The sequence below is a fragment of the Tachyglossus aculeatus genome, chromosome 19 (genome assembly GCF_015852505.1).
Source record: "Tachyglossus aculeatus isolate mTacAcu1 chromosome 19, mTacAcu1.pri, whole genome shotgun sequence".
Lineage (NCBI taxonomy): Eukaryota > Metazoa > Chordata > Mammalia > Monotremata > Tachyglossidae > Tachyglossus > Tachyglossus aculeatus.
In genome coordinates, this window is record NC_052084.1 from 14,702,349 (window position 1) to 14,716,076 (window position 13,728).

The window sequence follows — 13,728 nt, forward strand, 5'->3', positions numbered from 1 at the left end:
TCCCAGGCAAATCAATCAATCAATCGTATTTATTGAGCATTTACTGTGTGCAGAGCACTGTACTAAGCGCTTGGGAAGTAAGGCAAAGTAACCCCAAACCTAAACCTTGGGAAGAAGGCAAACCAGTAACTTCCCCTAATGAAGGGGGAAAGGGGTTTGCATTTATTCATCCATTCATTTGATCATATCTATTGAGTAGTTACTGTGTGTAGAGCGCTGTATTAAGTTCTTGGGAGAGTACAATATAACAATACACCGACACATCCCCGGCCCGCAACTAACTTACAATCTAGAGGGGAGAGAGACGTAATATAAATGAATAAATTACAGATATGTACATAAGTGCTGTGGGGCTGGAAGGGGGGATGAGGAGCAACTCAGGGCGATGGAGAAGGGTGTGGTAGAAGAGGAAACGAGGGCTTCGTTGGGGAAGGCCTCTTGGAAGAGATATGTTTTTAATAAGACTTTAAAGGTGGGCAGAGTGGACATAATAATAATAATAATGGCATTTATTAAGTGCTTACTATGTGCAAAGCACCGTTCTAAGCGTTGGGGAGGTTACAAGGTGATCAGGTTGTCCCACGGCGGGGCTCACTGTCTTAATCCCCATTTTACAGATGAGGTCACTGAGGCACAGAGAAGTTAAGCGAGTTGCCCAAGGTCACACAGCTGACAGTTGGCGGAGCCGGGATTTGAACCCCTGACCTCTGACTCCAAAGCCCGGGCTCTTTCCACTGAGCCACCCTGCATCTGTGCTGGGGGTCGTGTAACTAATCTCGAAACTGAATTTTAGCCAAGAGTTACTTAGAGTTACAGCAAGAAGCATGAACCCAACTCTTTCCTTCCCATAGGAAAGTGTTAATAAGCAGGAAAACAGGCCAAAAACATGCAGGAAGAGGGAGGAGAAAGAAGGAAAAATAATCTTTTGACTGTGGCACTTTACAACCTTTTTCAGAAACTGTGTTCCTGCCAGTTCAAAGGAGAGAACCCCAATCACAACTACCTACCTCTCATATATTACACACACACACACACACAAAAAAAAAATAAAAATAAAAATAAATCACTCACCTGATCCAAGGGAGGTACCAGCAGTCAGAGTGTAGATGAGAAGAGATATTGTACTTTATTGTGCCATCTGGGAGGTTGCGCTTCCTTACCTAAAGTAGAACGAGAAGAGGCTGAAACTACAGCAGCACAAAGTGTATGCCACCCCCAACCCCCAAAGCAATGGGTCACCACCATCATCATCATCATCATCAATCGTATTTATTGAGCGCTTACTCAATGTAAGCGCACTATGTGTGCTTATGTGCAGAGCACTGTACTAAGCACTTGGGAAGTACAAGTTGGCAACATATAGAGACAGTCCCTACCCAACAGTGGGCTCACAGTCTAGAAGGGGGAGACAGAGAACAAAACCAAACATACTAACAAAATAAAATAAATAGAATAGATATGTACAAATAAAATAAATAGAGTAAAAAATATGTACAAACATATATACATGTATATATAAATATATACATATATACAGGTGATACATATATACATCCGCCAAGCTAGCTCTCTTCCTCCCTTCAAGGCCCTACTGAGAGCTCACCTCCTCCAGGAGGCCTTCCCAGACTGAGCCCCTTCCTTCCTCTCCCCCTCCTCCCCCTCTCCATCCCCCCCACCTTACCTTCTTCCCTTCCCCACAGCACCTGTATATATGTATATATGTTTGTACAGATTTATTACTCCATTTATTTATTTATTTTACTTGTACATATCTATTCTATTTATTTTATTTGGTTAGTATGTTTGGTTTTGTTCTCCGTCTCCCCCTTGTAGACTGTGAGCCCACTGTTGGGTAGGGACTGTCTCTACATGTTGCCAATTTGTACTTCCCAAGCGCTTAGTCCAGTGCTCTGCACATAGTAAGCGCTCAATAAATACGATTGATGATTACTCCATTTATTTATTTATTTTACTTGTACATATCTATTTATTTTATTTGGTTAGTATGTTTGGTTTTGTTCTCTGTCTCCCCCTTTTAGACTGTGAGCCCACTGTTGGGTAGGGACCGTCTCTCTATGTTGCCAATTTGTACTTCCCAAGCGCTTAGTCCAGTGCTCTGCACACAGTAAGCGCTCAATAAATACGATTGATTGATTGATTTTGGTAGGCTCTAAGCAAAGGCCAGATGGTCCAGTGGCTAGATCATGGGCCTGAGAGTCTGAAAGCCGTGGGTTCGAATCCCAGCTCCACCCCTGGTCTGCTGGGTGACCTTGGGCAAGTCACTCAACCTCTCTGTACCTCAATTCCCTCATCCGTAAAATGGGGATTAAGACTGTCTGTATGTTGCCAACTTGTACTTCCCAAGCGCTCAGTACAGTGCTCTGCACACAGTAAGCGCTCAATAAATACGATTGATTGATTGATGATTGACTGTGAGCCCCATGTGGGGCACGGACGGCGTCCAACAGTACAGTGCCGACACGTACTAAGCATTTAACAAATACCATAAACAAACGAAAATAGAAGAAGCAGCGTGGCTCGGCGGAAAGAGCCCGGGCTTTGGAGTCAGAGGTCACGGGTTCGAATCCCGGCTCCGCCCCATGTCTGCTGTGTGACCTTGGGCAAGGCACTTCACTTCTCTGAGCCTCAGTTACCTCATCTGTAAAATGGGGATTAAGACTGTGAACCCCACATGGGACAACCTGATCACTTTGTATCCCCCCCCAGCGCTTAGAACAGTGCTTTGCACATAGTAAGGGCTTAACAAATGCCAACATTATTATTATTAAGAAGCAGTTTCTTTTCTCCCAAGCTCTGCCTGTTTGGCCACCCAATAATAATGATGGCATTTGTTAAGCGCTTACTATGTGCAGAGCACTGTTCTAAGCGCTGCGGGGGGGGGGGATACAAGGTGATCAAGTTGTCCCACGTGGGGCTCACGGTCTTCATCCCCATTTTACAGATGAGATAACTGAGGCTCAGAGAAGCGAAGTGACTTGCCCAAGGTCACACAGCAGACATGTGGTGGAGCTGGGATTCGAACCCACGACCTCTGACTCAAAAGCCCAGGCTCTTTCCACCGAGCCACGGCAGAACCCCGGAGCTCCTTAATTCCCCAGGGGAGGGGAATCAATCAATCGTATTTATTGAGCACTTACCGTGTGCAGGGCACTGGACTAAGCGCTTGGGAAGGACGAGTTGGCAACCTATAGAGACAGGGAATCAATCAATCGTATTTATTGAGCGCTTACTGTGTGCAGGGCACTGGACTAAGCGCTTGGGAAGTACAAGTTGGCAACCTATAGAGACAGGGAATCAATCAATCGTATTTATTGAGCGCTTACTGTGTGCAGGGCACTGGACTAAGCGCTTGGGAAGGACGAGTTGGCAACCTATAGAGACAGGGAATCAATCAATCGTATTTATTGAGCGCTTACTGTGTGCAGGGCACTGGACTAAGCGCTTGGGAAGGACAAGTTGGCAACCTATAGAGACAGGGAGTCAATCAATCGTATTTATTGAGCGCTTACTGTGTGCAGGGCACTGGACTAAGCGCTTGGGAAGGACAAGTTGGCAACCTATAGAGACAGGGAATCAATCAATCGTATTTATTGAGCGCTTACTGTGTGCAGGGCACTGGACTAAGCGCTTGGGAAGGACGAGTTGGCAACCTATAGAGACAGGGAGTCAATCAATCGTATTTATTGAGCGCTTACTGTGTGCCGGGCACTGGACTAAGCGCTTGGGAATCAATCAATCAATCGTATTTATTGAGCGCTTACTATGTGCAGAGCACTGTACTAAGCGCTTGGGAAGTACAAATTGGCAACACATAGAGACAGTCCCTACCCAACAGTGGGCTCACAGTCTAAAAGGGGGAGACAGAGAACAAAACCCAACATACGAGCAAAATAAAATAAATAGGATAGAAATGCACAAGTGAAATAAATAAATAATTAAATAAATAGAGTAATAAATGTGTGAAGTACAAGTTGGCAACCTATAGAGACAGGGAATCAATCAATCGTATTTATTGAGCGCTTCCTGTGTGCAGGGCACTGGACTAAGCGCTTGGGAAGGACAAGTTGGCAACATCTAGAGACGGTCCCAACCCAACAGTGGGCTCACAGTCTAAAAGGGGGGAAGAAGGCCAACCGTCAGGATGGCCAAGGTTTTTATGGCCGGAGCCTGGCTGGCTACCCTGAAGAGTTGGAGATGTCCAGTCCTGGTTCAGGCTGCTGAAGGCCTGGGATCCCCTAAACAACCTACTTAACTTCCCGGGGCCTGTCTCCTTATCCCGTCAAACTGCTCAAAAACTGGGAGACACTTCCCACAGTTACTTCCAAGGAGGCAAAGGGCAGGAGGAGGCCTGAGGAGGCCTGAGGAGGCCTCCCACAACCCACCGCTTCGCCTCCCGCCCGAGGCTCGGAGGCGGACTACAACTCCCACAATGCCTCGCTCGGCGGCCTCCGCGGGGCAAAGGACTACAACTCCCGGCATGCCCCGCCCGCTCTCCATGGTGTTCCCGCTGAGGCCTGGAAGAGACTTCTCAGAGTTACTTGTGAGGAGGAGCCCTGAGGAGGACTCCCACAATCCACCGCTTCGCGGCCCCGTCCGAGGCTCGGAGGCGGACTACAACTCCCACAATGCCTCGCTCGGCGGCCTCCGCGGGGACAAAAGACTACAACTCCCGGCATGCCCCGCTCGCTCTCCACGGTGTCGTCGGCCGTCCCCCGCTGAGGCCTGGGAGAGACTTCGCAGAGTTACTTCCAAGTTACTCTTCCTCAAAGAGGAATCCTCGAGGAATCCCGGCGGCCCCGTCGTAGGCTCGGAGGCGGACTACAACTCCCACAATGCCTCGCTCGTCCGGCCTCCCCGGGGACAAAAGACTACAACTCCCGGCATGCCCCGCCCGCTCTCCATGGTGTCGTTGGCCGTTCCCGCTGGGGCCTGGAAGAGATTTCTCAGAGTTATTTGTGAGGAGGAGGCCTGAGGAGGACTCCCACAATCCACCGCTTCGCCTCCCCTTCGAGGATCGGAATCCCGGTGGCGCCGTCCGAGGCTCGGAGGAGGACTACAACTCCCACAATGCATCGCTCGGCGGCCTCCGCGGGGACAATAGACTACAACTCCCGGCATGCCCCGCCCGCTCTCCACGGTGTCGTCGGCCGTCCCCCGCTGAGGCCTGGGAGAGACTTCTCAGAGTTACTTCCAAGTTACTCTTCCTCAAAGAGGAATCCTCGAGATTCTTCGAGGAATCTCGGCGGCCCCGTCCGAGTGTCGGAGGAGGACTACAACTCCCACAATGCCTGGCTCGGCGGCCTCCGCGGGACAAAAGACTACAACTCCCGGCATGCCCCGCCCGCTCTCCATGGTGTTGCTGGCCGTTCCCCGCTGAGACTTGTCAGAGTTACTTCCAAGGAGGCAAAGGCCTCCCACAATCCACTGCTTCGCCTCCCCTTCGAGGAACGGAATCCCGGCGGCCCCGTCCGAGGCTCGGAGGCGGACTACAACCCCCACAATGCCTCGCTCGTTCGGCGTCCCCGGGGCAAAAGACTACAACTCCTGGCATGCCCCGCTGCTGGCCGTTCCCCGCTGAGACTTCTCAGAGTTCCTTCCAAGGAGGCGAAGGACTCCCACGATCCACCGCTTCGCCTCCCCTTCGAGGAACGGAATCCCGGCGGCCCCGTCGGAGGCTCGGAGGCGGACTCCAACTCCCACAATGCCTCGCTCGTTCGGCCTCCCCGGGGCAAAAGACTACAATTCCCGGCATGCCCCGCCCGCTCTCCATGGTGTTGGTGGCCGTTCCCCGCTGCGGCCTGGGAGACACTTCTCAGAGTTACTTGTGAGGAGGCAAAGGCCTCCCACAATCCACCGCTTCGCCCCCCCCCTTCGAGGAACGGAATCCCGGCGGCCCCGTCCGAGGCGAACTACAACTCCCACAATGCCTCGCTCGGCGGGCTGCTTGGGGCAAAAGACTACAACTCCCGGCATGCCCCGCCCGCTCTCCGTGGTGTCGTTTGCCGTTCCCCGCTGAGGCCTGGGAGAGACTTCTCAGAGTTACTTGTGAGGAAGACTCCCACAATCCACCGCTTCGCCTCCCCTTCGAGGAACGGAATCCCGGCGGCCCCGTCGGAGGCTCGGAGGAGGACTCCAACTCCCACAATGCCTCGCTCGTTCGGCCTCCCCGGGGCAAAAGACTACAACTCCCGGCATGCCCCGCCCGCTCTCCATGGTGTCGTCGGCCGTTCCCCGCTGAGGCCTGGGAGACACTTCTCAGAGTTACTTGTGAGGAGGCAAAGGTCTCCCACAATCCACCGCTTCGCCCCGCCCGCTTCGAGGAACGGAATCCCGGCGGCCCCGTCGGAGGCTCGGAGGCGGACTACAACTCCCACAATGCCCCGCTCGGCGGTCTCCCCGGGGCAAAAGACTACAACTCCCGGCATGCCCCGCCCGCTCTCCATGGTGTCGTCGGCCGTTCCCCGCTGAGGCCTGGGAGACCAAAGATCTCCCACAATCCACCGCTTCGCCCCCCCCCCTTCGAGGAACGGAATCCCGGCGGCCCCGTCCGAGGCGGACTCCAACTCCCACAATGCCTCGCTCGTTCGGCGTCTCCGAGGACAAAAAGACTACAACTCCCAGCACGCCCCGCCCGCTCTCCATGGTGTTGTTGGCCTTTCCCCGCTGAGGCCTGGGGGAGACTTCTCAGAGTTACTTGTGAGGGGGAGCCCTGAGGAGGATTCCCACAATCCACCGCTTCGCCTCCCCTTCGAGGAACGGAGTCCCGGCGGCCCCGTCCGAGGCTCGGAGGCGGACTACAACTCCCACAATGCTTCGCTCGGCGGGCTCCGCGGGGCAAAAGACTACAACTCCCGGCATGCCCCGCCCGCTCTCCGTGGTGGTGTTGGCCTTTCCCCGCTGAGGCCTGAGAGAGATCCCTGAGGAAGACTCCCACAATCCACCGCTTCGCCTCCCCTAAGAGGCACGGAGTCCCGGCGGCCCCGTCCGACGCTCGGAGGCGGACTACAACTCCCACAATGCCCCGCTCGGCGGGACAAAAGACTACAACTCCCGGCATGCCCCGCCCGCTCTCCATGGTGTTGTCGGCCGTTCCCCGCTGAGGGAAGGAGGGAGGGAGGCGGCGGCGGCGGCCCCGCGGTGTTTTGGGGGCGTCCGGCGGCGGCGGCGGTGGGCGGGTCGGGGCCGGGACCCCGCACCCCGCCCGGAAGGCCCGTCGGCGGGCGGCCGCCTCAGGCCGGCTCCGTCGGCGGGCGGCGTTGGCCTGAGGGGAGGACGGGAGCGGAGGAGGGAAGATGGCGTCCGAGCTGGAGCCCGAGGTGCAGCCCGTCGACCGGACTCTGCTGGAAGGTTCCGCCGAGGACGCAGCGGCGGTGAGGGAACAGCGGGGGCCCCCCCCCCCCCCGGGCCAGAGGGGGCCTGGGTTCGAGTCCCGCCCCCACCCCGTGCCCGCCGGATCACTCTGGGCGAGGCCCTTCGCTTCTCTGGGCCTCAGTGACCTCATCCGTAAAATGGGGATGAGGACTGGGAGCCCCACTTTGGGCAAGTCGCTTCACTTCTCGGGGCCTCAGTGACCTCATCTGTAAAATGGGGATGAAGACTGGGAGCCCCACCTTGATTACCTTGTATCCCCCCCAGCGCTTAGAACAGTGCTTGGCGCATAGTAAGCGCTTAAACACCAACGTCATTATTATTATTATTATTCGAATCCCGGCTCCGCCAGTTGTCAGCTGGGTGACTTTGGGCAAGTCACTTCACTTCTCTGGGCCTCAGTGACCTCATCCGTAAAATGGGGATGAGGACTGGGAGCCCCACCTTGATTACCTTGCATCCCCCCCCCCCAGCGCTTAGAACAGTGCTTGGCTCATAGTAAGCGCTTAACAAATACCAACTTGATTATTATTGTTAGGGGTTCGAATCCCGGCTCTGCCAGTTGTCAGCTGGGTGACTTTGGGCAAGTCACTTCACTTCTCTGGGCCTCAGTGACCTCATCTGTAAAGTGGGGATGAAGACTGTGAGCCCCACGTGGGACAACCTGGATTACCTTGTAACCCCCCCAGCGCTTAGAACAGTGCTTGGCGCATAGTAAGCGCTTAAACACCAACATTATTATTAGGGGTTCGAATCCCGGCTCTGCCAGTTGTCAGCTGGGTGACTTTGGGCAAGTCACTTCACTTCTCTGGGCCTCAGTGACCTCATCTGTAAAATGGGGATGAGGACTGTGAGCCCCACCTTGATTGCCTTGTGTGTGTCCCCCCCCCGAGCGCTTAGAACAGTGCTTGGCTCATAGTAAGCGCTTAACAAATACCAACTTGATTATTATTGTTAGGGGTTCGAATCCCGGCTCCGCCAGTTGTCAGCTGGGTGACTTTGGGCAAGTCACTTCACTTCTCTGGGCCTCAGTGACCTCATCTGTAAAATGGGGATGAGGACTGTGAGCCCCACCTTGATTACCTTGTGTGTGTCCCCCCCCCCGAGCGCTTAGAACAGTGCTTGGCGCATAGTAAGCGCTTAAACACCAACATTATTATTAGGGGTTCGAATCCCGGCTCTGCCAGTTGTCAGCTGGGTGACTCTGGGCAAGTCGCTTCACTTCTCTGGGCCTCAGTTGACCTCATCTGTAAAATGGGGATGAAGACTGTGAGCCCCACCTTGACTACCTTGCATCCCCCCCCAAGCGCTTAGAACAGTGCTTGGCGCATAGTAAGCGCTTAACAAATACCGACATTATTATTATTAGCAGTTCGAATCCCGGTTCTTCCAGTTGTCAGCTGGGTGACTCTGGGCAAGTCGCTTCACTTCTCTGGGCCTCAGTGACCTCATCTGTAAAATGGGGATGAAGACTGGGAGCCCCCGGTGGGACAACCTTGATTACCTTGTATCCGTCCCAGTGCTTAGAACAGTGCTTGGCACATAGTAACTGCTTAACAAATACCGACATTATTATTATTAGCGGTTCGAATCCCGGCTCTGCCAGTTGTCAGCTGGGTGACTTTGGGCAAGTCACTTCTCTGGGCCTCAGTGACCTCATCTGTAAAATGGGGAGGAAGATTGTGAGCCCCCGGTGGGACAACCTTGATTACCTTGTATCCGCCCCCCCCCTCCCCCCAGCACTTAGAACAGTGCTTGGCGCATAGTAAGCGCTTAAACACCAACATTATTATTATTATTAGGGGTTCGAATCCTGGCTCTGCCAGTTGTCAGCTGGGTGACTTTGGGCAAGTCACTTAACGTCTCTGGGCCTCAGTGACCTCATCTGTAAAATGGGGATGAAGACTGTGAGCTCCCGGTGGGACAACCTTGATTACCTTGTATCCCTCCCAGCGCTTAGAACAGTGCTTGGCACATCGTAAGTGCTTAACAAATACCGACATTATTATTATGGGTTTGAATGCCGGCTCTGCCAGTTGTCAGCTGGGTGACTTTGGGCAAGTCACTTCTCTGGGCCTCAGTGACCTCATCTGTAAACTGGGGTTGAAGACTGTGAGCCCCACGTGGTACAACCTTGACTACCTTGTATCCCCCGCCCCCAGCACTTAGAACAGTGCTTGGCACATAGTAAACGCTTAACAAATACCAACTTTGTAATTATTATTATTATTATTATGGGTTCGAATCCCGGCTCCTCCAATCGTCAGCTGGGTGACTTTGGTCAAGTCAGTTAACTTCTCTGGGCCTCAGTGACCTCATCTGTATAATGGGGATGAAGACTGTGAGCCCCATGTGGGACAACCTTGATTACCTTGTATCCCCCCCCCCAGCGCTTAGAACAGTGCTTGGCACATAGTAAGCGCTTAATAAATTTCATTATTATTATTATTATCAAACAACGTGACACCACCGACGCCATTAAAGCTTCTCTCTGCCCTCCCTTCCAGCTCCCCCCCACCGCCCGCCTCCACCTCCAAACTTTGGCCGCAGCAGGCCCCCTGCCCCAGATGATGGTGGGATTTGTTAAGCGCTTACTATGTGACGTTCACCCATTGAGTCGTATTTATTGAGCGCTTCCTATGTGCAGAGCACCGGACTAAGCGCTTGGGAAGTCCAAGTCGGCAACAGAGACGGTCCCTACCCAACGACGGGCTCACAGTCTAGAAGGGGGAGACAGACAACGAAACAAAACACGGAGACAGGGATCAAAATCGTCAGAAGAAATAGAATTAAAGCTATATGCACATCATTTAAAAAAAATAATAATAATGGCATTTATTAAGCGCTTACTATGTGCAAAGCACTGTTCTAAGCGCTGGGGAGGTTACAAGGTGATCAGGTTGTCCCACGGGGGGCTCACAGTCTTCATCCCTGTTTTACAGATGAGGGAACTGAGGCCCAGAGAAGTAAAGTGAGTTGCCCAAAGTCACACAGCTGACAATTGGTGGAGTTGGATTTGAACCCATGACCTCTGACTCCAAAGCTCGGGCTCTTTTCCGCTGAGCCACGCTACTTCTCTAACAAAATTAACTTTGTTAACTTTTGTTAATTCTAACAAAATTAACAAAATAAATAGAACAGTGCCGGAGCTACAGCATTATCAGGTTGTTGCGGGGGCAAAGGGGGTTACAGGAGAAGCAGCATGGCTCGGTGGAAAGACCTTGGTCTTGGGAGTCAGAGGTCATGGGTTCTAATCCCAGCCACCTCTCTGCTGTGGGACCTTGGGCAAGTCGGTTCACTTCTCTGTGCTTCGGTGACCTCATCTGTAAAATGGGAGTGAAGCCTGTGAGCCCCACGTGGGCAACCTCTTTACCTTGTGTCCTCCCCTGTGCTTAGAGCAGTGCTTTGCAACAGTAAGCGCTTAACAAATGCCAACATTATTATTATTAATCCCCATTTTACAGATGAGGTAACCGAGGCACCGAGAAGTTAAATGACTTGGCCAAAGTCACACAGTTGTGGAGATTGACTCCCCACCTCCCTACCCATTCTTTGGCTCCCCATCCTCTCCCCTCTCGGGCTGCGGATCCGTATATAACGCCCAGAGAAGCCCCCCACTTCCCCCTGCTTGGGCTGTCACAATGGGCAGGGTCTCCAGAGAGACACGTTGGCCACACCATCTTTCTCTGGCCCACACCAGAAAAAGCGTCTGTTGTTCTTCTGGCCCTCACATATTTCGCACGAGCAATGCCCGGGGACTCGATGAAAACGTAATAAACACGCCTCCACGTAATGGAAAGGTGGAAACTTATCAGTGGTATTTATCGAGAGCTGTACTACGCGCCTGGGAGAAATCCAGCAGAATTAATATCGGCTAAAGTGGGCAGAATGAAGGTGTGGTGGTTAGAATCGGGGTGATTAGTGTCTCGCCGAGGAGAACGGCCCCGATGGCTTTCAGGTTACAGGGTGAACTTGGAATCGTTTCCAAATTCACGTTGGCAGGTGGCTCTGGAAGGCCTGTCAGGCCTAGGAGTGTTGACTTCGTTTTCCGTGAATGACCTCTGAACCTGAATGAGTTATCAGTGAAGATGTCGGGGCCGAGGGTAGAAAGTTGAATGGGCAGTGGGAAATGAAAGAAATTGGGAGAGAAGGTGTGCACTGGGGACGGGAGGAGGAGAGATGGGTGAGTTTGGAGGAAAGAGTTGACGTGAGGCCATGGGAGGTGATAGGAGATACAGAGGGGACGATCAGAACAAGTGTTTTAATAACATGTTCTGTTTTGTTAGTGCTTTTTCTCAATCAATCAATCAGTCGTATTTACTGGGCGCTTACTGTGTGCAGAGCACTGGACTAAGCGCTTGGGAAGTCCAAGTTGGCAACATCTAGAGACAGTCCCTACCCAACAGTGGGCTCACAGTCTAAAAGGGGGAGACGGAGGACAAAACCAAACATACTAACAAAATAAAATAAATAGAATAGATATGTACAAGTAAAATAAATAAATAAATAGAGTAATAGAGGCCTTCCCAGACTGAGCCCCTTCCTTCCTCTCCCCCGCGTCCCCCTCTCCATCCCCCATCTTACCTCCTTCCCTTCCCCACAGCACCTGTATATGTGTATATATGTTTGTACATATAACTCTATTTATTTATTTTATTTAAATTAAATAAAATAAATTTTATTTATTTATTTGTACATATCTATTCTATTTATTTTATTTTGTTAGTACGTTTGATTTGGTTCTCTGTCTCCCCCTTTTAGACTGTGAGCCCACTGTTGGGTAGGGACTGTCTCTATATGTTGCCAATTTGTACTTCCCAAGCGCTTAGTACAGTGCTCTGCACATAGTAAGCGCTCAATAAATACGATTGATGATGATGATAAATATGTACAAGAGTTCTCCAAGAGTTCAGTGCGTTTACAAGACCTTTGTAGCGCCTCTCCACAAACTATTGTGTGCATCTAGTCCACATTTCAAGAAGTTTTTATTCACATCTATAGTCTCCTGTTACATTTAAAAATGGAAACTGTGTATTATGTATTCTGAAGCAGCGGTAACCAACTTGTATCTACGTGACCATTGATGCCCGTTGACCCACAGTTTAACTCGAGGCAGTTTTTATTCCCACTCACCAAATATTATATCTTGGGACTATTGCAGAGCTCTACTTATTACACCCCAGGTCTTTGAACTCCCCAGACCAGTGCTAAATATAGAGGGCCCCATTGCCTGTTTAGTTACAAAAGCAGAAAGGGCAAAGGAGGAAGTGAAAAAGCAGGAAACTAAAAATCGTTTGAGAGAGGGAGAGGGAGAGTACTTTAAGGGCAAGAACTTGGTTCTGCCGTCGGCTGACTGGAATCAGACCAGTATTGTCATCTTGAACTGCAGTTGTGCTTAATGAATGCTTATCTGTTTTTATTTTCCCCCATCCCATTCCCCAGTGGGCAACTGGTTGGTTAGAAGTCGGTTGGAAGAAATGTATGCTTCCCTAGGGATCTCCATCTAATGGAGTCATCCCTTTTAGACCTCTTAGTTGGTAATGATGGCTAGCAGTCTCCACAAATGTAAATGCTTGAAATGAATCTTCTAATGCTTCACTTTAAAACTTTACTAAAGTCGTTTTCTTCCCCTACTCCTCTTCATCCAGTTTTTCTTCCTATAGTAAATGACCAAATTCTATTTCCCCCCTCAGTGGATGGTGTGGGTTTGGGTGCTCTGAGCTGGAGAAAATTTGATTGTGCTGCTCGATTGTTCTGTTTATTGCCAGGTTCTCATAACTGTTTTCAAGGAAGTTGGTAAACGTCAGCCGATGAAAAATAAATATTAACAAAGAAAGGGGCACAGGAGGAGCAAACCTATAGGCTTGGAAAAGATCTGTGAAGTAGAAAGGCTTTACTTCTGTGCTGCCCTAGTGACTACCAATTGGTTATTCTGAGCTTTGCAGCTGTGACCTGAGACCAGCCTTCTAAAACATTTCACTTATCCTCTTCTTCTCTCAGCCAGGCTCTGACGTAGAAGTTGTTGGCCCTAGAACGCTTTTAAAAATGTTTTTAAAAAAGCACCGCTCTTAATTAACTAGAGTCCATCACTGAGAAGTAACAAAACTCTTGTTACGTGTTAAGCACTTCCTCTGCTAAGCGCTGGGGTGGCTACAGAATGAATGACCAATGTTAGGTTGCTAATTATATGTCGGACAATTTACCAGGAATGTGAAGCTCTTTAGAAATGCAGCCGGCATGCACCCGTGCCTAACTGAACAAGCAGCCCTATCCGTAGGAGTGAGTTTGGCAAGTCTGCTTTGAGGTGTGTTTTTCCATTTAGGCCCAATTATTTGAAGG

General features: G+C 51.2%; 1 protein-coding gene across 1 annotated transcript in view; it reads left to right on the forward strand.

Annotated features, from left to right (window-relative positions):
* The first annotated feature begins 7,230 nt into the window (after positions 1-7,230).
* Positions 7,231-13,728, forward strand: part of UBR2 (ubiquitin protein ligase E3 component n-recognin 2) — a 77,974-nt gene continuing 71,476 nt past the window's right edge. The window contains exon 1 of the mRNA XM_038761408.1: positions 7,231-7,391. Coding sequence (XP_038617336.1) covers positions 7,314-7,391 — 78 coding nt within the window. The 5' untranslated portion in view covers positions 7,231-7,313. The remainder of the gene's footprint in view (positions 7,392-13,728) is intronic.